General features: G+C 45.9%; 2 protein-coding genes across 5 annotated transcripts in view; one reads left to right on the forward strand and one right to left on the reverse strand.

The window, feature by feature from the left end:
* Positions 1-2,039, forward strand: part of LOC140429569 (intracellular hyaluronan-binding protein 4.S-like) — a 70,817-nt gene extending 68,778 nt beyond the window's left edge. For both annotated transcript variants that reach the window (XM_072516745.1, XM_072516746.1), the window contains one exon: positions 1,235-2,039. In XM_072516745.1, the coding sequence (XP_072372846.1) occupies positions 1,235-1,291 (57 nt within the window). In that variant the 3' untranslated portion in view covers positions 1,292-2,039. The remainder of the gene's footprint in view (positions 1-1,234) is intronic.
* Positions 2,040-11,415: 9,376 nt separating this feature from the next.
* LOC140429570 (dual specificity protein phosphatase CDC14A-like) overlaps positions 11,416-26,339 on the reverse strand; it is a 206,064-nt gene continuing 191,140 nt past the window's right edge. For 2 of the 3 annotated variants that reach the window (XM_072516747.1, XM_072516749.1), the window contains exon 15: positions 11,416-13,511. In XM_072516747.1, the coding sequence (XP_072372848.1) occupies positions 13,424-13,511 (88 nt within the window). In that variant the 3' untranslated portion in view covers positions 11,416-13,423. Of the gene's footprint in view, positions 13,660-26,339 lie in introns of all 3 variants that reach the window. The other variant, XM_072516748.1, reaches the window with a different exon arrangement.

The raw sequence follows: 26,339 nt of genomic DNA on the forward strand, positions 1-26,339 counted from the left end.
GATCTGGCAAGGTGGGATGGCCTTCCTCTGTCACTGGCGGGTCGGGTACAGGCGGTTAAAATGAATGTGTTGCCGCGATTCCTGTTTATTTTGCAATGCCTACCGATTTTCCTGCCAAAGTCTTTTTTCAGGGAGATTGAGGGAAGGATTACCTCATTCATATGGGGAGGGAAGGTGGCCAGAGTGAGAAAGGTGCTGCTACAGAGGGCAGGGGGTTTGAGATACAGAGCTTCCCAGAGGAACCGGCCTCCACATTGCTGGAGGAGGTGTTGACGACATGGGGACTGGAGAAGGGGGCAGTGACAGCGGTGTACGGAGCTATTCTGGAAGAGGATAAGGCACCACTGGAAGGGATCAAAGCAAAGTGGGAGGAAGAGCTGGAAGAGGTTATAGAGGAGGGGGTCTGGTGTGAGGTGCTCCGGAGAGTGAATGCCTCCACCTCATGTGCGAAGTTGGGGCTGATACAGCTGAAGGTGGTATATATAGTGCACCTCACGAGGGCGAGGATGAGCCGATTTTTTTTTAAGGAGTAGAGGATGTGTGTGAGCGTTGCGGGGGGGCCCCGCGAATCACGTTCATATGTTTTGGTCCTGTCCAAAGCTAGGGGAGTACTGGAGGGAGGTGTTTGGGGTAATTTCCAAGGTGGTGCGTGTGAAACTGGACCCGGGTCCCCTGGAGGCCATATTCGGGGTGTCGGACCAGCCAGGGTTGGAAACTGGAGCGGAGGCAGATATCATAGCCTTCGCCTCGTTGACCGCCCAACGGTGGATCCTGCTGGGATGGAGAGCAGCCTCTCCACCCAGTGCCCTGGCGTGGCGGGAGGATCTGTTGGAATACTTGACCCTTGAGAAGATTAAGTTCGAACTGAGGTGAAACTCGGAGGGGTTCTACAAGTCATGGGCACTATTTATTATGCACTTTCAAGAACTGGATAACATCGAACATTAGTTTGGGGGGGGGGGGAGGGGGGCTGTGTAGATTAAGGGTGACTACGGGTAATCCCTGATTCCTTTTTGTCATTTGTTTATGTAAACGTGGGCTGAGGTTTGGGGGTTGGTGGGTAGATGGGATCGTTGTTATTCTGGGGATTGACATATCTTGCTGATTATTGTTTATTGTTGATGGGTGTAAATGTGGGAGAAAATGTGAAAAAGGAGAATAAAAATATATATATTTTTTTTAAAGTCTATTTTGAATCGCAACATTTAAACATAATGAACTGCTCTTTCTCCAGACACAGGTAAGTGCTCCGAATCCAGATGACCCTGAGGACTTCCCAGCTCTTGCTTGAAGCAGCATTGAAGTTTAGGAGTTGGCACCAGTCTTGAAGAAGATAAGTTTTGGCACATCAAAAAGAGGCTTTTGCTTCAGTGTGTAACACTGACTACAAGGAGTGGCAGTTGGCTCGCAACTACTGAAATTGGACTTTCCTGTTCACTACTGGGTGTGAACAGACCTCAATGTGTGTGGATGAAAGATGGGTGGAATATGGCATTACTACTGAGTTTTCAGCACCTCCCTTTGTGCTTACTTGTGTGATATTGGCAAATGTCTTAAACTGCTCTGAAGAGAGGTATATTTGATGTTTAAAAAAGCTATATATTAAAAATATTGAATTGTTTGCTTGACTTGTAATGGTTTCCTGAAAAAGCACACGGGTAAGAGAATGCAGCCTATATTCTGACAGACAAGATGATTCTATCATTTGGTTAACTGTAAATTTTGAAGAATTGCAGGCATGTTACAGAAATGGCCGACTTTGGTGCCTATCCAGCAGAAGTAGCTGCAATTGCAATCTTGAAGCCATTTTGAACATTATGTGCACATGTCCTTGAACTTGAAGAGTTGCTTATTAGATCACAAATTTAAAAAACACAACCAAAAAATCTTTTTTCCTCTAGTGTCAGTTTTTGGAAGCCAAGTGTTAAATTTGTGAAGTTTGGACTAACTTATGTAAAGGGGAAAGACTGCATAATTTGCCTTTTTGGTAAATATGATTGTGAAACTTGATAGAATAAATGCAGATTTGTTGAAAGTTAGTTCTTTTTATCTCATCTCTTCCCAAGTTGCCAAAATCTCTCAACTCCATGTATAACAATCTTTTATAATCCAGTATCTTCCAATGTATAAACTATTAAAGTGGAATGTAAGGAAATATCAAACAGCAATTTAGATGTACAAACTACCAAGTGTATAACAATCATATCAGGCACTTCAACAAAAATCCTGTTTTCATTCTTATACAGTGTAGGAAGCAACTGTAAGTTACAGAATTCCATTGTATGTCTGTTTTTAAAACAAAGGATGGGTAGAATCAATTTGTATTCACAGCTGTGCATCTCCCAGTGTCTGGCTTTCATTGTTTTGGCAGATTCTGCGAGCCAATTGCCCATCTGATATTTTAACAAGCAGAGTATTTGGGTGAGCCCTTTCCTTGCATAATGTGTATCTAGAGGCTATTAATCGTATTGCAAAATCCTACTTAAAACTTAGTAAAATGGTTGCATTCTTCTGTTTTGTAACCCCTTCAGTCTTGATGCTGCTTGCCTTTCCTGCAGTGGCTGAGGTCTTTACAAGATACTTTTTAGAGTTCTGCTGCTCATTATTTATCCCTCAAACTAGCACACTGGGAAGGATAAGAAAAATAGCACACTGGAGGACAAGTCCAACTTTCTGTGGGCATTGGGATCAGGTTCCATTTTAAGAATTCCTCTTGTGAAGTTTCTTAATAGCCATCTCATTGTGCATTATTAGAAGTACTGAAGCCCATCAGTAACGATGGGCGGTGGGTGTGTGGAGGATTTGTAATGCGTGTCGAGTGTTACATATTTGCATGACCTGTGGATAGAGTTTGTCACTACAACAGAAACAAGAAATTGCAGTTGGCCATTTGTTCCTGTGGACCTGCTCCACCATTCAATAAGGTCATGGCTGATCTTATTTTGGCCTTGGTTAAACTTGCTTGTCTGCCCACCTTCTTATAACCTTTTGATTCCCCTGTAGATCCAGGAATGTTAGATCCAATATCCATATTTGGGGATCTTGTATGGTGATTTTAATACTTTGGGCCTTTTCTTTCAGTAATTTAAAAACTGACAAGCAATTCTGTTTTAAAAGCTGCATCTGCAATGGATAGGCTTTCTTCAGCACATAGAGACCAGAACCAAGACTCAAGATGGATTTGTATTTTACAGTTGCATAGAAGTCTGAAACAGTCTTATACCGAGTAGCTTGACCTGAACATTAGCAATTTGAGGCTGGAGCCGCTTGAAGATCTGAACTAAGCAGCTGGCAATGGAGTATTCAAGGTTTACAACACTGGACAATTTAGAGCAATGATAAACTCTTCACCACCTTAAAAGGCCGATGTCTTTGTAATTGAAAGAAGTATTTAATGTGAGATTTTTAGTAAAGAGTTGGTGAAGCTTGGCACCTCTATCTGCTGGATCCAATAAGCCTTGACTTGTTTTATTGTGGCCAACGGTACGGTGTAAAGCTCTGAAATGCAAGTGTTTTTTTGGGGGGTTGGTGGTATCCTTGTCAATAGAAATTTGGAATTGAGTTCACTGACAGGTCCAGTAAATAATAGAACCAAGCAGAACTAGTACTCCAGGTCACTTAGAGATTGACTTGAAAGCCCAGCCCAATAAAGTTAGACCTGTAATTCTGCCCACTCTTTTAAACTGTCCCAGCATAAGTCAACCATGGGTGATGGGCTTTATATGTTGGCAGACACTAAAGGATGCTTTCGCTGTTTGGCTATAAAGTAAATAAACTTTCCAAAAGACCAAGGGGATGAAGTGTTTTGAAATGAAATGCATTACCTGAAAAGGGTTAAGACGTTATAGTCATAGACCTAGACCCATCGAGTCTGCACCTGCTCTTGGAAAGATCACCCTACTTAAGGCCACACCTCCACCCTATCCCTGTACTTCACCTAACCTTTTTGGACACTAAGGGTATTTAGCATAGCCAATCCACCTAGCCTGCACATCTTTGGACTGTGGGAGGAAACCCACGCACACACTGGGATAACGTGCAGACTCCACACAGACAGTGACCCAAGCTGGGAATTGAAACTGGGATCCTGGAGCTGTGAATCAACAGTGCTAACCACTGTGCTACCGTGCGGGTTGAAGTAGATTCAATGATAACTTTTAAAGTGGAAATGGGTTTATTCTCACAGGTGGAAACGAGACTAGTGAAGAAAGAGTGGGACTAATTGCTTTTTAAAATACATTGAGGACCCAATTCTCTTTTTTCAATTAATGCGCAATTTAACATGGCCAATCCACATCTTTTGGGATTGGGATAGTGAGATTCACACAGACACTGGGTGAATGTACAAACTCCACACGGACAGTGACCCGAGGCCCGGATCGAATCCGGGTCCTCGGTGCTGTGAAGCAGCAGTGCTAACCACTGCCACCGTGCTGCCCCTGTGGCTAATTGAATAACTTCAACAAACCGTGCCTAATATGATAGATCAACTATACTGACTATGATTGGCTTGTATTTGTCTCCTTGTGATTTTGCATTCCACTCCCTGGAACTGAAAGATGGGAGTTATTTATAATATCGTTTACAAATGGGATTTAAATCTCGAGTCTCAAAGGAATCTTTAAACTGTCACAAACCAGGCTGATGGTATCTGCTTGAGTATCCCAGCGTGAAACATTGGTTCTGGGGGGTGAATAATTTTGTTTTCAGAGTGGCGTGAGGAGTCACGTGAAGCTTCAGTGAGAATAACCAGCCCTGTCGTCGTGAAACACAATAGTTTAATTGGAATTTTGTATTTCATATCAAATTTGCAGAACAATATAAAAACAATAATAATAACCAAAGCCATAACAACATTAACACAAGTAGCACAAGCTGCCACCGTGTCTGTGACAGTCCCAGTGCTATTATTTCCTACATTATTTACAATGTGGAGATGCTGCCGTTGGACCGGGGTGAACACAGTAAGAAGTCTTACAACACCAGGCTAAAGTCCAACAGGTTTGTTTCAAACACTAGCTTTCGGAGCACTGCTCCATCCTCAGGTGACTGAAAAGGTATGTTCCAGAAACATATATATATATAGACAAAGTCAAAGATGCAAGACAATGCTTTGAATGCGAGTATTTGCAGGTAATTAAGTCTTTACAGATCCAGAGATAGGGGTAACCCCAGGTTAAAGAGGTGTGAATTGTCTCAAGCCAGGACAGTTGGTAGGATTTCGCAAGCCCAAGCCAGATGGTGGGGGATGAATGTAATGCAACATGAATCCAAGGTCCCGGATGAGGCCGTACTCGTGTGGAACTTGGCTATAAGTTTCTGCTCGGTGATTCTGCGTTGTCGTGCATCCTGAAGGCCGCCTTGGAGAACGCTTACCCGGAGATCGTAGGCTGCTGACGTGTTCCCTGACTGGAAGGGAACATTCCTGCCTGCCAATTGTCGCGTGATATCAGTTTATCCGTTGTCACAGTGTCTGCATGGTCTCACCAATGTACCATGCTTCGGGACATCCTTTCCTGCAGCGTATGAGGTAGACAACATTGGCCGAGTCACACGAGTATGTACCGCGTTTCTGGTGGGTGGTGTTCTCACGTGTAATGGTGGTACCCATGTCGATGATCTGGCACGACTTGCAGAGATTGCCATGGCAGGGTTTTGTGGTGTCGTGGTCGCAGTTCTGAAGGCTGGGTAGTTTGCTGCAAACAATGGTTTGAGGTTGCGCGGTTGTTTGAAGGCAAGGTGTGGGGATGACCATGGCAAGATGTTCATCTTCATCAATGACGTGTTGAAGGCTGCAAAGAATAGGTTCTCCGCTCCGGGTTAGTACTGGACGACGAAGGGTACTCTGTCGGTTGTGTCCCGTGTTATGAGGTCAGTGCGGTTTTGTGCTATGGACCTATTGCCAGGCAGGAATGTTCCCTTCCAGTCGGGGAACACTTCAGCAATCAAGGGCATTCATCCTCTGATCTCCGGGTAAGCGTTCTCCAAGGCGGCATTCAGGATGCCCAAGGTGGCATTCAGGACGTGCGACAACGCAAAATCGCTGAGCAGAAACTTATAGCCAAGTTCCGCACACATGATAACGGCCTCAACCTGGACCTTGGATGCATGTCGCATTACATTCATCCCCCACCATCTGGCCTGGACTTGCAAAATTCTACCAACTGTCCTGTCTTGAGACAATTCACACCTCTTAACCTGGCATTACCCCTATCTCTGGTTCTGTGAAGACTTAATTACCTGCAAATGCTCGCATTCAAATCATTGTCTTGCATCTTTGACTTTGTCTATATATATATATATATATATAATGTTTCTGGAACATACCTCTTCATTCACCCGAGGAAGGAGCAGTGCTCCGGAAGCTAGTGTTTGAAACAAACCTGTTGGTCTTTAACCTAGTGTTATAAGACTTCTTACTGTACATTATTTACAATAGTGTGTATCATACAGTTTTTTGTAAGTGTTCTTATTGGGACTTCTAATGTTTAATGACAAGAATTACACAACTTTACATACATATTTACAATTACTAGCAGAACTCTGTTGTTTATGATTACTTTTCTTTTGCTTGAGGGGGGCAGAGGGGGAAGAGATATCCTATTTCCTTCCCTGAATTCTCGAGGGAGGTTAGGATGGTCCGCCATCCTAGTTTGACACTCGTTGGAGAGGTCCATGTCAACTCGTGCGAATGACCTTCCTCTCCGTTTCTTCTCTGCTATACATGAGCTTCCTTTCGTCCAGACGGTGCTCCCTTTATTTCCCCCCCTTTCTGCCCCTCCCTTCCTATCTGCTCACCACCCCCCTCCTTAGTTAGTTGTAAGCAGGTCTGCAAAGAGGTTTATGAACTTCTTCCATATATTGTGGAATCTCCTGACCCCCTTATCAAGCATTTTATTTCTTTCCCGTTTCAGGGACTCGGCCAGGTTTGAGAGCCACTCTGAGGCTCTGGGTGGCGCTGCTGACTTCCGCCTAGCAGAAGTCTCAGCCTGGCCATCAGTGAGGCGAAGGCCAAGGTGCCCACCCCCCTTCCCTGTCCAGAGTTCTGGATGCTCTGATACCCTGAAGACCACCACAGATGGGCATAGCTCCACCTTGATCCCCACAACACTGGATGTGGCCGTGAGAAGGCCCAGAACTCCCTCCACATCCCAAATGTGGTGTCTAACCTCGCCGGAATGAACCTGTGGTTGTTGCAGGTGGGGGCCTCTTCGGACATCTCGCCAAGCATGAAATGAACTGATTCCATGTCCCCTGTGGCGACTAGCACCTATGTGTGTGCATCCGTCCGTCCTGGCTCACAGAGAAGATCCTGTTGTCTCCCATGTTGAGTTTGGAACTTTTTTGTTTTCCAATTAAGTTGCAATTTTAGCATAGCCAATTCACCTACCCTGCATATCTTTTTGGGCTGTGGGGGTGAGACACTCGCAGACACGGATAATGTACAAACTCTACACCCGAAGGAGTCCTGTTATCTTTCCCATGCTAGCTAGTGGGGTCTAAGATATTCGCCCTGTGGGCCTGACCCTGTTTGTCCAGGACCTGCCCTTACTCATGGGCCATTAAAGATGGCTGCCAACTGCCTCATTTTCCCCATCCACATGTCTGCTGTAAACTGTGCTCTACCACCCCTCCACCCATGGCTTAATCCCTTCCTTTGTCTCACCCCCTCCCTCTTTCCCCTAAAGTTCTGTATTTCCCTTCCCCTCTGCCAGTCCCTCCCTCCCTGGAGGGGTGTAATAGTCTCACTGTACGTCCGTGCACCAGCCTGCTCGCAAGTGTAGGGATTCCCCTATTTAACCCCCGTCTACCTGTTTCGCCCCCTGTGCCTCTGGTCGCCCCTGTCCCTCTCGAATTCTTGCAGCCTGTGTTCTGGCCATTGCCCTCTATTGTTGGTTGCCCACTTCATTTTCCTGGACAAACCCGTTAATCTCCGGTGCATCAAAGTATTGTTCTTTACCATGGTACGTGAGCCATAGCTTGGCAGGGTAGAACATGCCAAACTGCATTTGGCACTATTGACTTCTGCTCGGAGCGTGGGCAGGTTGGCACCAATGTCATGGTACTGGCGGATGGAATGTTCTTCCCACTTGCACCCTCTTGAGCTCTTCACCCATCTCAGGATCTGTTATTTGCCCTGGTACCTGTGGAAACTCACGATTATCGCCCGCGGTGGTTCCCCCATCCTGGGGTGCTGCCAAAGCGACTTCTGGGCACGGTCCACCTTCTGGAGGCTTGGCGAAGCCCTCCTCGCTGACCAGCTTCCTGGGCATTGCTGTTACGTATTCTGTGGGGTTTCTCCCCTCCGACAACCCCATGATTCTCCGGTTTTGCCGACGCGATTGGTTCTCCTGGTCGTCAACTTTATCCTTCAACCCATTCTTGACCAGGCTTGCTACCTTGGCCTCAAGTGCTACCATCCGATCTCCTTAGTCTCTGGTGGCTTTTTCGACGTCCCACGTCGTATTTCCCTGGGCCTCTAGCCTCCACTCCATATTGCCCACTACCGCCTCGACCGCTGCCAGGTGTCTTTTCGCACTATGTCTCTCGAGCTCGGAGGTAATGAAGCACATCAACTTGTCCATCAATCCCTGGGTCTGTGCTGGGAGCTCTGTGGGGTCGACCCTCCCCAGTTCTGTGCCTCCACATGCAGTTCTCTACTCTGAGGCTTCGGTTTCCCTCCTCTCTTCTTTTTCGGCTGATTCTTTCCCATCCTGCTTGGCTATGCGGTTGATGGGGGGGGGGGTGTTAGTCATGGCCGCCACTGGAAATGGTGTAAGGAGACTATTTATTAAATTAAAGAAAATAAAAGTGCACAATACTCTAAGACCATTTAAGTATATGAATCACTAAGCTTGCACACAATGTAGAGCGTACTCCTTTGTTCCAAAATATATCTACGATCCCAGAACTCCTCCCCTTTTCTCAAACATGTACATAGTACACAGAACATAGTGCAAAGGAGGCCATTCAGCCCATCGAGTCTGCACCGACCCACTTAAGCCCTCACTTCCACCCTATCCCCGTAACCCAATAACGCCTCCTAACCTTTTTGGTCACTAAGAGCAATTTATCACAGCCAAATCACCTAACCTGCACGTCTTTGGACTGTGGGAGGAAACCCACGCACAGGGAGAACGTGCACAGACAGTGACCAGCAGGGAATCGAACCTAGGACCCAGGCGCAGTGAAGCCACAGTGCTATCCACTTGTGCTACTGTGCTGCCCTTGTATAGTGGCCATACAATACAGGGCTGATAATCAAGTCTGGGAAACATCGGTGAGGGGCGAGCCCCGGTGCCGAGTGAAACTCCCACTGATCGTGCAGAGAGAGGAGCCGTGCTGCTGCCGAGGGCCTGCGGCGAAGGCTGGGTGGGACTGGTGTGAGAGGGGGGGGGGGGGGGGGGGGTGTCCAAGGGGACACTATCTGGCAGTCCGGGTCCACCCACAGCTGCCGCCATGTTGTATGGCGCGACCGCTGCAGGTCATCACCGTGCACATGCGCGGCCACAGACCCGGCAATTCTCCGGCTGTTTATTTTGTGGAGGCCGGGAGTTTTACGTGGCGCGTTTGCTAGCCTCTCACCGATCAGAGCACCGGTGCGGGTGCGGCTCCAAATTTGTCGTCGTAAAACCAGACATCCTCAAAATTGGAGAATCCAGCCCCAACCTTTTTCATATCTCTCACCTCCCCAACAGGCTTGTTTTATTTTGAGGTGAAACCTCATCGGAGTTTCTGATTACTCCCGGTCTAGCTGGCCTTTCCTCTTGCACCTTCCCAGTCTCTAGCTTTCTCTAAACCTTTAGTGGGTCCTAAGAAAGGCTTTGGTCTATGAACCAGCTCATAGTTATCCCAAAGCTCCACGACCTCTCTGGCAGTTAAAAAAAAAACACATTTTTTCCAATTGAGGGGCAATTTAGCGTGGCCAATCCACCTATCTGCACATCTTTGGGTTGTGGGGGGTGAGACGCACGCAGACACAGGCCGAACCCAGGTCCTCAGTGATTTGAGGCAGCAGTGCTAACCACTCTGCCACACTGCCTGGCAGTCATAGCTTTCTGTTCCTCAACAGAAGTTCTAGTGTAGGCAATGAATCTTTATATCCAAGGGCATCATAAGGTTCTATTTTTTATGCTTGCACTCACATATCGAATGACTGGTTAACCCTTTCAAATTCAATGCAAGTCTGTCCAGACTGTTTTCTTACAGCTCAAAACTTTTGTCTGTAAGGGGCAGCACGGTGGCGCAGTGGGTTAGCCCTGATGCCTCACGGCGCCAAGGTCCCAGGTTCGATCCCGGCTCTGGGTCACTGTCCGTGTGGAGTTTGCACATTCTCCCCGTGTTTGCGTGGGTTTCGCCCCCACAACCCAAAAAAGATGTGCAGGCTAGGTGGATTGGCCACACTAAATTGTCCCTTAATTGGAAAAAATGAATTGGGTACTCTGAATTTATTTTTTAAAAAGTTTGTCTGTAAGCCTCCAGTACCAGCCACTAAGCACCCATATAGGCAGAGTGGCAAGCACCACTGCCTCACAGCGTCAGGGAGCGGAGTTTGATTCCAACCTTGGGTGACTGTGCAGGGTTTGCACGTTCCCCCAGTGTTTGCTTGTGCTTCCTCCAGGTGCTCCGCTTTCCTCCTACAGTCCAAAGATGTGCAGACTTAGTGGGCCAAATGGCCTCCTTCTGCATCTGTAGGGATTCTGTGACTATGATTCTTCACTGCCAGAGAGAAGGTCTGGAGACTAAGATAGACTTCACTAGTCCTACCTACAAGATTCCCATTTAGAACAACCTTTCTCCACTGTCTGCTCTAACCTGTAACCTTTTGGTTTTTACTGCCTGTGTGAAGTTGAAGGTTTCACTCTTTGTCTCTTCTCTTGTGACTTGCTCCATTTCCCTTTTTTAAACTCCCTCTCTCCTGTTGGAAAGCTCTCTCCCTTTTCTTTTTCCTGTATCTCTGACTTAATTTCTATGTCTCTTTGTAAATTGAAGCCTAGCTCAATTTCCTCACCTCAAAATATTGGGTATGGCTAACCCCTCCTTTTTAAAAAAGTTGCTATGCTTTCAATGATCATCTTACCCTTGTAGATAAGACTACTTCCAATTTATCTGCCAATTCCATCAATTTGGTTTTAGGCACACTTAACTTGCTACGGTTTATATTGTCTACTTCCAGTTAAGATTGAGTTAGATCCCTTACTTCAAGTAACACATTCTCACTTGGTTCCACTTGTTCTTCACGCCTATTATGAGTAAAAAGTCAAACATCCCCTACCCCCAAGGGATTAAGCTCTTTAGATCCTGGACGAGCCCCCAATTTTCTGAAACATCAGTTCATGGGATGTATAATTTTGTTTTTGGATTGGTGTGAGAAATCACATGAAACCTCAATGAGAATAACCAGCCCAGTCATCATAACAATTATTAAAAGATTATTTATTAAAGAATAAACAAATACACACGAACAGGACAATACTCTGAAGACAATTAAGTCTTATGAATTACTAAACAGTTTATTTAGAACCCCTTGTTAGATGTAAACTGACCCCATTGCTTCAGAGGTTGCTGGCAATTATACTATTTCCCCCTTGATCCTTCATTCTCTGTATTTGGCTGTCTGTCTCTCTCTCAGTTTTTGACTCTAGAAATTAGCATGTCTATGCTTCCACTGATTTCCAACTTGTCTAGTAAACCGTTTCTACTAATCGGGCAATTAACACCCAATTCTGTCTAGATGCCCACTAATCTGATTACTGGGAAAGTCACATCTCATCATGCTGACAACTGTTGTCATTAGGCAGATTTCTACCTGTTGCTGAGCAGATCGCATCCTATCATGCCTTGTTAAATTCTTATTTTACAGCTGTTACTAGGCAGATTCATGACAAAATGAATGCAAATGCTTAAAATGCCATATGTTTATTTCCTGTCATAAAAGTTTTATATACTGCATACATACATTTCTGTACAAAATAAGTATATATCTATATATGTATAGATATATATAGATTTGCATTTAGACAGATCAAATGTTAACATATTAAACCAGAGAAAAGATACAATGCCATAGTTTAAAAATACCCCCAACCTAAATAATTTGTAAAATTAGAAAACAGAAGACAGACACCAGTTATACTGGGAGATTCCAGTCAAGACTTGGGACACAAGCAGATGCACATTACAATTAAACTGGAATTAAATTTCATTTTAGCTTGAAGATGAAAATCTGATTCCTAACATTTTGTGCAGTACAGTATTGCTTTATAGCTGTTTTTAAGTACAACATAAAAAGATAATGTTTATTTTCTGATGCCATTACAGTACTGTACCAGACAAACTGCACACTTCCAATCCACAGCACATATAATTGTATAGCTAAAATCCATTCCAGAAGACTCACTGCAAAAAAGACTGAAAATACAATTCGTTCATGCATATAAAAATATTATCCTTGTACCCCAATTTGGGTCAACTTTATATCATTTGTCTCCCATAAACAACAACACTCCTATCCGTCATGTGGTAGAGTTGATTTGGAACAATAGAACAATTGTCTAATGGTAGCTGATTACAAGGTCACTTGGCTTTTGTAGGTTTTGGAATTAAGAAACAATATTTAAAAATAACTAATTTCATTTTAACATTTAATGTAATGTTGATCCTTTATCTTGTGTATTAAGTAATGTTTTAGTTTATTTCACTCGAGATGCAAGCGCAGTAATAAGTTCACCATTAAATTTTACTTTGCCTGATATGTAAAGTCAAATAATTTCAAACTATTCATTTAAAAACACAGATAAAGGCTTTAGGATCTTTTCAGCTTTGGATGGTGGCCTGTGTGAGAGGACACAGGTTTCTTGATTGGGGCATTTTGTTATATTGTAAACAGAGATTCAAAAATAAATGTAAAATAAGATCTTTCCATATCTCTGTATCTATTACGTAACCATGAAAACGGTTACAACCAAAAAGAACCTCCATGGGGAAATGCATGTCCAAGTTTAGAATTGTAGGAGGCGTGATTTGGTCATTTGGAATGTGTCCATAATTAAGGGGGGGGGGGGGGGGGGGAGTAAATAATCAAAATAGCAACTTTCATAGTTTACATTTTTTTTTAAAATGGAATCAAATTCCAAATTTCCTTCAATATCCAGATCCTCAAGAGTTTACCATTATCTGGAAATCAATTAATATGAAAATACTTGACATGTAGTTTTTCACTTCATATCATACAAGTACTTCATTGTACTACTCTACTTTGGCTACAAGATGGTGTTAAAGGCCTGACTTCTGCCTGACAGCTCAGGTACAACATCACATTGTGCTACAGGACAGAAAACACATTTGCATTCAAAAATGTTTCTTGATATTCTTTACAGTTCCTTTAGTACATTAGTTGCAAATGATTATAAAAGGTCCATTATCACCATTGCTTGCTATGTTGTGCACAAGAAATTCTCATGGTTGAATGGCAGCTGAGTTCAGGTTCAGGACAGTCATTTTGAGGAATCCTGGTGACACAAAGGGATGCTGCTCTTGAATAAATTCCTAGTTGAGAAAAATCTAATTCTCCAGTTTCCTCCACAACCGTTCCAAGGTGTCACTTCAAAATGCGAATGTTAACGGAGCAATGGTACTTTAGTGCTAATAGTAGAATGACTTTAAAAACAGTAGATATGAAGAAAAATTAGTAATCATGGAAAACAAAAATTATATTACACTTCATAAGCTCTGTACACAATCAACTAATTCAAGAAATTGACCAAAGGCAGTACTGTATCTGTTGGAGACTCTACATGGTGGAAATCAAATCTAAAACAGTTAACAGCATTTCTTTGAGATACCAGAGTACCTGATCGTATTGTGCACTGCATAGTGCAATACTGCAGCATATCAAACAGTTTCAAGTTCAACCTTAGTTTGTGATGGGTTCACCACAACTTTTTATTGAAGCCAAGAGGAAGAGGAGGAAAGGACAGATAAATCAACCAACATATAGATGTCAGGTGAAGACAGGATCAGACTCAACTATGATGCCTTTTAAAAGGCATTAGGCTTTCCTCCCATAGTCCAAAGATATGCAGGTTAGGTGGATCGGCCGTGCTAAATTTCCCCTTGGTGTCCAGGGATATACAGGTTAGGTGGGGTTACGAGGTTGGGGCAGGTAAGTGGGCCTAGGTAAGGTGCTCTTTCAGAGGGTTGGTGCAGATTCACTGGGCCGAATGGCCTCCTGCACTAGGTGGGGTGAGGCCTATTCAGGACCAAGGAAGATATATGCTTAAAGGCAAAGGGTAACGCTACAATACTAATTGAGTACTTTATACGTATTGACAAAACATCAGAAGGAGTGGAGATAGAGGTAATGGATGCGGTGAAAATTGATAGGAAGGATACAGAGGAAAGGCTGATTATTGTTACGTTTATGAGGTTTATAAGATTAGGTTTTGTGTACTATGCATTAAATTTGGGTTAAAATTCTGACAACATCCCGGTTTAGTCTCTGCACTGGCTGAATAGGATGCAAAGTTATCACACCTAGGAACAAAGTGAAATAGACTTGACAGCTCCAAGCTTCTGAAGCAGAAAGAAAAGATGCAGGAAAAGTGCAGCAGTTGTGCTCAACAAAGAGGCATCAGGTTCTTAGCGAACTACCAAAGCCAGATGTGGAAGGTGGAGGAGGGCACCCTTGTCGAGGAGATTCATTCGGAATCTATCTAAGTAAGCTGGGAGATTCCTCCTAGCGTGGTGAGAGAGGAAGATGAATCGCTGCTGGTAATGGATTTAGGTCATTCTCTAAATATCGAGTGAGAGCCTGGAGATGGTCGCTTGAAATGGGAAAACGTTAACTCATTGGAAGCTGGGACAACTGTGGACTTTCTATAAGGACTGTAAGGGGTGGGGGGGGGGGGGGGGGGCGGTTTGCAGGATTTTGAATCCACAAGTGGAGATGAGTATGCTGGATTTGGCCAGGATTTACTGCCTTTTGCTGTATTTATTGAAAACTTAAAATGGTTGTGTCTTGCTGAAGCTCTCCTCAAAAGAGAGGACTTGGCTTGGGAGTGCCTTGCAACAGTGATCAAACTTTAATTCAAAAGCAATGGCAGAAAAGTTAGAAATAGATTTAAAAGTAGGTACTAAAAAAGAAATAGATTTAAAAGTAGGTACTAAAAAAGCAGAGATAGTTGAGATATTGGCTCAACACTTAAACCCGGAGGAAGAAAAAAAAATCCAGATAACTACAGATTGAGTTACTTGGATTTAGCAGCCACTGAAGCAGCTTGAAATGGGAAATTAAAAAATGTGAACTCAGGAAAAAAAAAGAGGAAAGGGAAATGCAAAAACGTGAACTTGAATTGCAAAGTGAGAGGAAAACCAGGAAATTTAAACTGGATTGTGAAAGATTTTGATTATGTGAGAAGGGAGTAGAAGGTGGGCTTGACAATGGTTTTGATTTGGCAAGGAATATTCGCCTAGCGCCTAAATTCAGTGAGAAAGGAATTGAAGTGTATTTTGTCTTATTTGAGAAAATTGCTACAAAGTTACAGTGGCTGCAGGAAATTTGGACAATTCTAATACAAAGAGTTTTGTAGGTTTATTCTACATTTTGAAATGAATAGTCTACAGTTTATGATATGGTTAAGATTGTAGTGCTTAGTCCCAGAAACTAATAGGCAAAAGTTTAGAAATCTGAATAAGAGGCAGAATTGGCCATTTGTGGAATTTGCTGTGAGAAAGAGAAAGTGTTTGATTATTGATATACAGCGATGAAACTCGGTCAATGGTATAGGGCGATGAAACATGGGGAGGCGGTGGCGTAGTGGTATTGTCACTGGGCTAGTAAACCAGAGACCCAGAGTAATCCTCTGGGGACCCAGGTTCAAATCCCACCACTGCAGATGATGGAATTTGAATTCAATAAAAATCAAGAATTAAAAATCTAATGATGACCATGAAACCAGTGTTGATTATCGTAAAAACCCACATGGTTCACTAATGTCTTTTAGGGAAGGAAATCTGCCATCTGTACCTGGTCTGGCTGACATGTGACTCCAGATCTACAGCAACATGGTTGACTCTTAACTGCCCCCTCAAGGGCAACTAGGGAAGGGCAATCAATGCTGCACAGCCTGCGATGCCCACGTCCCATGAACAAATTTTAGAAACTTGATCAATGATATAGGGCAATGAAACTTGATCAAGGTTTTAAAAACCTCAAGAAAGATGTTGTTACTGGAAGAATTTATAACCAGTATTCCTTTAGAAATCAGGTTCCACCTAGAAGAATGTGGTTTCTAAAGTAAGGAAAGCTGCATTTTTAGAGGATAGTTTCTAATTATCTGCAGAGCAGCAAACCTTTGTCTGCCAACCCATACAAAAGCTGGAGACAATCTGGAAAGATAAATGGGTTGATAGTGAATAGATCACCAATTGCAATGAGGGGGGACTGCAGTAAGAAGACATATGCTTAGAGTAGTGAAAAGAACAGGGAGATACATTTAAAAAAAATTCAAAGTGACCAATACTATTTTTGCCATGAAACGAGGCATGTAAAAGCCAACATGTTGAAAGCTTAAGTCAGCAGCTTTCATGGGCATGTCTAGCGTTTCTCCAGAAATTACTGTACCAGCGAGTGAAGCTTGTGACAATCCAAGATCATCAAATGTATTCACAATAGTACAAGTCAGAGACAAAAGATAATGGGAGTTTTATATTTGAGGTTAAAGTATCTCTAATTTTGTCTGATAAAGCCAAAAAGATTTTATTCTTCAGGATATGGGGTCAACTCAAAAGCTTGATGTTAGTAAACAACAACATTTTCTCCAAGGTTTGCTAAATAAAAGTATATTGACAGAAGGCATTGATGTAAATGTTTTACCTGTTCCCTTATGAACAGTGAATCTGAATTATGCTTTAGTTAATGGGTCTCTTACTTTTGGAGTGGTCTCAAAATTGCAGATGCATGATATTGATTTTAGACTAGGAAATTATGTAGTGGATATAAAGTGCTAGCATCTCCAGGGATAGTAGGCAAGTTCATGGAAATTAACAATATTCCAAAGAATCAAGGACTATTTGTAATCCTGCTTTAGAAAGTATTGTTTCGGGGACTTCCGGTTGCGGTGATGCCTTGCTAGCCGCACATTTCGGCGGCTCCAGCTCCGACGGACCTTCGGGCTCTTTTAAGAGCCCCAACGGGGAAATTTTTGACCACGCAACCCGGTGTGGGGTGTGTAAGAAGGGAGTCCCCCCCCCCCAACGAAGGAGGAAAAAACCGGTGGCGGCGGCTGCAGCGCGAGGAATCGTCGACCAAAGGGTCAGAAAGAGAGTACAAGATGGCGGCGGAGAAAGCGCAGGTGACATGGGGGCCTGAGCAGGATGAAATTGTGAGACGGTGCGTGGAGCTGCTGAAGAGGGAGGTGCTGACCCCGATGCTACAGGCAATTGAGGGGCTCAAGGAGACACTAAAGACCCAGGAGACAGAGCTCCGCGTGGTAGAGCAGAAGGTGACAGATATTGAGGACGAGATCCTGGGCCTGGCGGTTAAGACACAGACGCACGAGGCACTTCATAAAAAGTGTACTGAAAGGATCGAGGCCCTAGAAAACGGAGCGCGAAGGATAAACCTTTGGATACTGGGTCTCCCTGAGGGTGTGGAAGGAGTGGACTGTGGAGCGTATGCAAGTACGATGCTGAGCTCACTGATGGGTGCTGAGGCCCCTACGGGCCCCTTGGAGGTGGAGTGGGCAAATCGGATTCCGGCGAGAAGACCAAAAGCGGGAGAACCACCCAGGGCGATAATCGTGCGATTTTACCGCCTTAAGGATAGAGAAGAGGTCCTGAGATGGGCTAAAAAGGTGCGGAGTAGCAGATGGGAGAATGCAGTGGTACGGGTGTACCAGGATTGGAGTGCGGAGGTGGCGAGAAGGAGGGCGAGCTTTAACCGAGCCAAAGAGGTGTTGCATAAAAGGAAGGTGAAGTTCGGGATGCTGCAGCCGGCAAGACTATGGGTCACGTATCAGGAGAGACACCATTATTTCGAGACGGCGGAGGAAGCATGGACCTTTATCAAAGAGGAGAAATTGAATCGGAACTGAGGGACTGATGCTGCAGGAAATGTTATTGTTAATGTTATGGTTGAAGTTAATTGAGAAGTAAATTGGGAAGGGGGGAGACATTGGGGAAATGTGGGCGCCGGTGGGGGGGGTAAGACGGGACATAGTTGGAGAATGGGGAAGGGGAGGGGGAGGGGAAAGGGAGCTGCGCCATAAGAGGCGGGTCAGGTAAAGGGATGTTCCCGCGCCAGAAAGAATAAGGCGGGAAGACAGGCTCAAGGCGGATGGGAGTTCCCCACACGGGGGGGGTCGAGGAGTGAGCAGGAGAACCCGGGGTCAGTTGAAGTCAGCTGACTTACGGAAGTAATATGGGGGGAGCAATCACGCTAGAAAGAGATCTAGCGGGGGGGGGGGGGGGGGGGGGGAGGGACAACTGGGTTGCTGCTGCGGAAATCCAAAAGGAAATGGCTAAAGAGTGGGTGGGCGGGGATGGTGTGCGACGCTGGGGGAGCGAGCGGGAACGCGGAGGCGGGATATGGGACTGGCCTAGAGAAGGTAATGGCTAGTTGACACGGGAGGGGGGCAGGTAGCCCCCTAGTGAGGCTGATCACGTGGAACGTGAGAGGCCTGAACGGACCGATAAAAAGGGCCCGAGTGCTCGCGCATCTGAAAGGACTAAGGGCAGACGTGGTTATGCTCCAAGAGACGCACCTAAAGGTGGCGGACCAAGTTAGGTTAAGGAAAGGATGGGTGGGACAGGTGTTCCACTCAGGACTGGACGCAAAGAATAGAGGGGTGGCCATTTTGGTGGGGAAACAGGTAGCATTTGAAGCAAAGAACATCATAGCAGATAGCGGAGGTAGATATGTAATGGTGAGTGGCAGGCTGGAGGGAATGGAGGTTGTGTTGGTTAATGTGTATGCCCCAAACTGGGACGATGCGGGATTTATGAGACGGGTGCTGGGGCGTATACCGGACCTGGAGGTAGGAAACTTGATTTTAGGAGGGGACTTTAATACGATGCTGGACCCGGGGCTAGATAGATCCAGCTCAAGGACCGGAAGAAGGCCGGCAGCGGCCAAGGTACTTAAGGGGTTTATGGACCAAATGTGGGGGGGGGGGGGGGGGGGGGGAGTGGATCCATGGCGATTTCTTACACCTAGGGCTAGGGAGTTCTCCTTTTTCTCCTATGTCCATAAAGTGTACTCCCGGATAGATTTTTTTGTTTTAGGAAGGTCGTTGATCTCTAGGGTGGAAGAAGCTGAGTACTCAGCCATAGCGGTTTCGGATCATGCCCCACATTGGGTGGACCTGGAATTAGGAGAGGAAAGGGAGCAGAGAACACTCTGGCGATTCGATGTGGGACTGATGGCGGATGAGGGAGTGTGTGCAAGAGTGCTGGGGGTGTATTGAGAGATACCTGGAGGTCAATGACGACGGCGAGGTCCCTGTGGGAGTGGTATGGGAAGCACTAAAAGCGGTGGTCAGAGGAGAGCTGATCTCCATTGGGGCCCACAAAAGGAAAACAGAGGCCAAAGAAAGGGAAAGAGTACTGGGGGAGATTTTAAGGGTGGATAGGGAATTTGCAGAGACCCCGGAGGAGGGATTGTACAGGGAGAGGAGACGACTCCAGACGGAGTTTGACCTTCTGACCACCAGAAAGGCGGAGGTACTGTGGAGGAAGGCACAGGGTAGGAGGTATGAATATGGGGAAAAGGCTAGTCGCCTGTTGGCTCATCAATTGCGAAAGAGGGCAGCAGCGAGGGAGATAGGAAGAATTAGAGACCAAAGGGGAGACACTGTGCGAAGGGCAGGAAAGATAAATGAGGTGTTCAAGACCTTCTATGAGGAACTGTATAGGTCTCAACCCCCAGGGGGAAGAGGAGGGGATGCGGCAGTTCCTGGACCAATTGAGGTTCCCGAAAGTGGAGGAGCAGGAGGTGGTGGGCCTGGGGGCACCGATTGGGGTGGACGAGGTTATTAAGGGACTGGGAAGCATGCAAGCAGGGAAGGCCCCGGGACCAGACGGGTTCCCGGTGGAATATTACAGAAAATATGTGGACTTGTTGGCACCATTGATGGTGAGGACGTTCAATGAGGCCAGGGAAGGGAGGACTCTACCCCCGACGATGTCGGAGGCGACGATATCGTTAATTTTGAAGAGGGATAAAGATCCGTTGCAGTGCGGGTCCTCTAGACCTATCTCATTATTGAACGTGGACGCCAAATTGTTGGCAAAGGTACTGGCATCGAGGATAGAGGACGGTGTCCCGGGGGTAGTGCACAAAGACCAGACAGGGTTCGTAAAAGTGAGACAACTGAATGTTAACGTGCGACGACTACTAGGGGTGATAATGATGCCCCCAGTGGAGGGGGAGGCAGAGATAGTGGCGGCAATGGATGCAGAGAAGGCATTTGATAGGGTGGAGTGGGAGTATTTATGGGAAGTGTTAAGGAGGTTTGGGTTCGGGAACGGGTTTATTAGCTGGGTTAGACTTCTTTATGGGGCTCCAACGGCAAGTGTAGTTACAGGTCGACATAGATCAGAGTATTTCCGACTATATAGAGGAACAAGACAGGGATGCCCGCTGTCTCCATTGTTGTTCGCGTTGGCAATTGAACCTCTGGCCATGGCGTTGAGAGACTCCAGGAAATGGAGAGGGGTGATTAGAGGGGGAGAAGAACACCGAGTCTCGTTATACGCAGATGACCTATTGTTATACGTGTCGGACCCAGCTGGGGGGGGGGAATGATAGAGGTTATGCGAATGTTGAGGGAGTTCGGGGATTTCTCGGGCTATAGGCTAAACATGGGGAAGAGTGAATTATTTGTGATACATCCAGGGGACCAGAGTAGAGAGATAGAAGGCCTGCCTCTAAGGAAAGTGGAAAGAAACTTCCGATACCTGGGGATTCAGATCGCTAGGACCTGGGGAATCTTGCACAGACTTAATCTGACACGGCTGGTAGAACAAATGGAGGAGGACTTCAAGAGGTGGGACATGCAGCCTCTGTCGCTGGCAGGCAGGGTGCAGGCAATTAAGATGATGGTCCTCCCGAGGTTCTTATTTGTATTTCAATGGCTCCCTATACTAATTACCAAGACCTTTTTTAATAAAATAGACAGGAGCATCACGAGCTTAGTGTGGGCAGGGAAAGTTCCGAGAGTAAGGAGGGGGTTCCTTCAGCGTAGTAGGGACAGAGGAGGATTGGCACTACCGAATTTGGCCGATTACTATTGGGCCGCCAATGTGGCAATGATACGTAAATGGATGATGGAGGGTGAGGGAGCGGCGTGGAAAAGACTGGAGAGAAAGTCCTGTAAAGGAACGAGTTTAGAGGCGCTGGTGACGGCGCCGCTACCGCTCTCACCTAAAAAGTTTACCACGAACCCGGTGGTGGCGGCAACTTTGAATATCTGGGGTCAGTGGAGGCGACAGAGAGGGGTGCGGGGAGCCCTGGTGGGGTCCCCAATCAGGAACAATCATAGGTTCGCCCCAGGAAGAATGGATGGAGGATTTCAGAGCTGGTACCAGTTGGGAATTAGGAGGGTGGGAGATTTATTTATAGATGGGACTTTTGCGAGTTTGGGAGCATTGGAGGAAAAGTATAAGTTGCCCCGGGGAAATTTCTTGAGATATATGCAGGTGAGGGCGTTTACTAGACAACAGGTGAGGGAATTTCCGTTGCTCCCGACGCAGGGGATACAGGACAGGGTGCTTTCAGGGGTGTGGGTCGGAGAGGGCAAGGTGTCAGAGATTTACCGAGAGATGAGGGAAGAGGGGGAGGAATCGGTGGGCGAACTAAAAGGAAAGTGGGAAGAAGAACTAGGGGAGGAGATAGAGGAGGGTATGTGGGCTGATGCCCTAAGCAGGGTAAATTCCTCTTCCTCATGCGCCAGGCTTAGCCTGATTCAATTTAAGGTGCTACATAGAGCACACATAACGGGAGCAAGATTGAGCAGATTCTTTGGAGTGGAGGACAAATGTGGGAGGTGTGGCGGGAACCCGGCAAACCACGCACATATGTTTTGGGCGTGCCCGGCACTGGAAGGGTATTGGAAGGGAGTGACGGGAGTGATTTCGAAGGTGGTGAAGGCCCGGGTCAAACCAGGCTGGGGGTTAGCTCTATTTGGAGTTGCGGATGAGCCGGGAGTGCAGGAGGCGAAAGAGGCCGACGTTGTGGCCTTTGCGTCCCTAGTAGCCCGGCGCAGGATCCTACTCATGTGGAAGGAGGCGAAACCCCCCGGACTGGAGGCCTGGGTAAACGATATGGCGGGGTTCATTAAATTGGAGCAGATAAAGTTTGCCCTGAGAGGATCGGCTCAAGGGTTCACCAAGCGGTGGCAGCCATTTCTCGACTACCTAGGGGAACGTTAGAGGGAAGACAGATGACCAGCAGCAGCAACCCAGGGGGGAGGGGGAGGGAGTGGGGGGGGGGGGGGGGGTGGGGTTTAGTTTAGTTAAGGTCAAAAGATAATGGGGTTTTGTTATTTGTGTATTGTTAAAAATTTCTGTATTGTTACGTTTGTTTTGTAAAAGGGGAAAAATTGTTGTTTGGGAAAAAATTTTCAGTAAAATATATTTAAAAAAGAAGAAAGTATTGTTTCCACTAAAGATATGTCCAAAGAATCAAACGCTCAGACCCTTAGAGTAAAGAACCCTTGAAACCTCTGACTGGGCTCATGTCAAATGCAACTGAACTGAATCCATGTTTTGGATCAATATAGGTGAAATATTGATGCTGCCAAGACGGGATGGTTTAATGAGAAATGTGGCAGGATTTCAAATTGGCTGCAGATCCTAAGATTCAGGTGTCAAAATAGAATACAGTAGCATTTCTCTAGACTAATGGACAGAGGGGGCAGTGCTGTACTCCAAAATGATTTGGCTCGGTTACTCTCGAATTAAAGAGGTTGGTTTAAAGTTTTGCGGCCTAAAATGAAATTTCAAAATGAAGCTGTAGCTCATACTCCAAAAAGTTAAACAAAACATACACTGAATGGAAAGGTGAAAAACAAAGAATGTAGAAGACAGCTAATTAAAAAACATAAAAAAATTGATTGGAACATAATCTCAACAAGGTTCTTAAGGAAAACCATAGTCCTGTTACAGGATAAAGACAACTTGGATAGTTGCAAGCTGACTTTTTTGTGGAATTGACATTAAAAAACACAGAAGAAATTGGGAGTCAAACTTTAAAATTTGGGCCGTGGTTCGCAGACTGATTCTAAAGGCAAACAAAAGGAAATACTGAATCCAGGGGGTACCGAGTCTACAATTTACAGCTGCTGGGATTCAAAAGCCAGAGACACTTCCAGAAGTCAGCAATATTGTTCTTGACAATGTTTCCCAGACTGAATCAATTACACCATCTTTTAACCAAGCACATGGAAACATGTGAAATTTAATTGCCATGAGAAATGAATTTAATGCAACAAAACCAATTCTCAGTCATCTGGGGTGGAGGGTTGGGGGGTGTTGACCGTGTTTGCGGGGGGGGTCACAATGTCCGTGGGGGACCCTCAACCTAACTTTTGAGATCTGGGCATCCTTTAAAAAGGCCGATTGGATCTCTGAGGAGTCGATCTTGCGGGCGTCTTTAGTTTCCCACTCCAGAAAAAATTCAAAGTGGGGTATTTCAGTGAGAATCTCCCCATGCTCCAAAAACATGACTTAAGTGTGGGTGAATTGTGATCTGGATCATGCCCATTCAGATGGCGGAAATCACCCGAGAGAATCCCGCCTGAAATTTTGTCCACCTTTTCAGCTGTTAATTGGACATTCAAGATTATTTTTAAATGTCATTAGTCTCCACGAGGATCATAACACTATGATTAGAATGCCTTGCATGCCAAAGAAAATAGCAGTGGAGATAGGGAAAGGCTTACCATAGTCTTCCAATCTCGCCTAGATATGGCACAGGCACTAAAAGATTGTATTGTATTGAATGTGATGCCCTTATTTTAGAAAAAGTGCAAGGACAGTGCTAGTAACTACAGATCAGTCACTTTAACATCAGTGGCGGGTATGGTTTCAGAAACAAAAATGGTGGGGGGGGGGATGTGGAATATGGAAACAGGTTCAGACGGCAGAACCTTTGAATCGTAGGGCTGCCAGAAGGCATACAAAGGGACAAGCGCCACAAAATATGTGACAACGATGTTGGCCGGTGGAGCAGGGGGTGCTGGACAAGGCCGCAGAAGTGGATAGGGCCCACAGGTCCATAAGGCAAAGGCCGAGAACGGGAGAGCTGGCGTGGGCAGTGATTGTGCGGATGCACAAATCTTTGAAGAAGGAAAAGATCCTGCGATAGGTCAAGGAGAAGCGAGACTACGAATGGGAGGAGAACCGGGTTCACATTTACCAAGATATCGGGATGGAAGTTGCGAAGAACCGTGCAGGATTCAACAGGACAAAGGCAATATTTTACCGAAAAGAGGGTTTGGTTCAGGGTTCAATACCCAGCGAAACTATGGGTCACTTTTGATGGTCAGGAATACTATCTCGAATCGGCAGAAGAGGCAAATGATTTTATAGGAGACCATAAATTAGGGGAGAACTGACAGGTGGTGAAAGATGAAGGAGCTACATCTGTAAAGGTTGGAGGGTATCGTTTGTTGTTGGGAGGGTGGGAGGATTCTTTTGGTCTAGTTTGTTGATTAAAAAATACAATATGAAGTAACAGCAGAATTACAAGTTTGTACAGGGGTAATTACACCCTCCCCCAGCTCTCCCGGGGCCGTCTGTGGTGTCTTTTTGAAGGGGGTGGATTGTGATTTTGGTTGTTCTTTTATTTCTTCTGCTGGGTGTGTGGCGGGGGGAGGGGGATGGGGTGGGGAACGACCTTCGAGCAGGAGCTGCCACGCTGGCAGGTAATGCTAGTGAACTTGAGGTGAGGAGGTTGAGAGATGAGAAAGTTGGCCGGAGGGATGATTGTGATGTGGCAAAGGTGGACTTTAAATGTGGTCACGAGGAGTTTGAAGGCAGAAATGTTCTTCTTACAGGAAACACATCTCCGACTGAAGGGCCAGATTAGGCTTAGGAAGGGATGGGTGGGACAAGTATTCCACCTGGGGTTGGACTTGAAGTCGCGGGAGGGGTGGCCATTTTGCTGAATAAGAGAATGGGGTTTGTGGAAGCTAAGGAGACATGGGACCAGGGGCTATATAATAGTGAGTGGAGTGTTGGAAGGGATGCCATAGGTGGAGACTTTAATAATGTTATGGAACCAAGGGTGGACAGATCAAGCCCCAAGTCAATGGGAAGGCTGAAGATGGCAAAGGAGTTTGGAGGGTTAATGGAGCGGATGGGAATGGTTGACCCGTGGAGATTCAGGTACCGGGGGAGGGGGGGGGGGGGCGGCGGGAAGAGAGGATGAGTACTCCTTCTCGCACGTGTATAAGGCAAACTCGAAAATTGATTTTTTTTTTTTGTGGTGAGCCGGGTGGTGCTGTTGGGGGCGGAGTAGGCGGGAATTGTAATATCCGATCACGCACTGCATTGGATGGATGGGAAGCTCAGCGAGGGTCAGGTGCAGAGGCTGAGATAGAGGTTAGATTCAGGTATTTTGGCAGATAGGGGGTTTCACGAAAAGGTAAGGTCGGCGATTGGAGCCTATGTGGAGATTAATCAGAACGGTGAGCTGTCAGCGACCCAATTATGGGAGGCATTAAAGGCAGGGATCCGAAGGGAGTTGTGTCGTTTAAGGCGCTTAAGGACAGGAGACGGAGGGAGGAGTTTGGACGGCTGTTGGATGAGATAGTTGAGGCGGACAAGAGATTTGCAGGGGTCCCTACCAAGGAGTTGTTGGCAGAGAGGAAGAGGTTGCAGTGGCAGTTGATAGGCTGATGATGGGAAAGGCAGTGGTCCAGTTAAGGAGGGGGAGGGGGTTGCAATACGAATATGGGGAAAAGGCTGGCCCACCAGCTGAGGTGGCAGACTGCGTCTGGGGAAATTTTGAAAGCAAGAACTGGGGAGGACATGAGATAGTTCCTGGACGGTCTGGAGTTTCCGAGGTTGGAGGAAGAGAGGAGACAAGCATTGGAGGTGCCGCTAGGCCTGAGGGAGGAGGTTGATAGTATTGGGGGAATGAAGTCGGGGAAAGCTCCGGGGCCAGATGGCATTCAGGCGGAGTTCTACAAGGCATTTGCAACAGAATTAGCACGGCACTTATTGGGGATGTTTAAACAAGCATTGGAGAAGGGAGAACTGCCAGAGACATTGACAAAAGCATCAATCACATCAATTCCAAAGAGGAAGGATCCGCCAGGGTGATATAGGCCCAT

Source organism: Scyliorhinus torazame, chromosome 9, assembly GCF_047496885.1.
Source record: "Scyliorhinus torazame isolate Kashiwa2021f chromosome 9, sScyTor2.1, whole genome shotgun sequence".
NCBI lineage: Eukaryota > Metazoa > Chordata > Chondrichthyes > Carcharhiniformes > Scyliorhinidae > Scyliorhinus > Scyliorhinus torazame.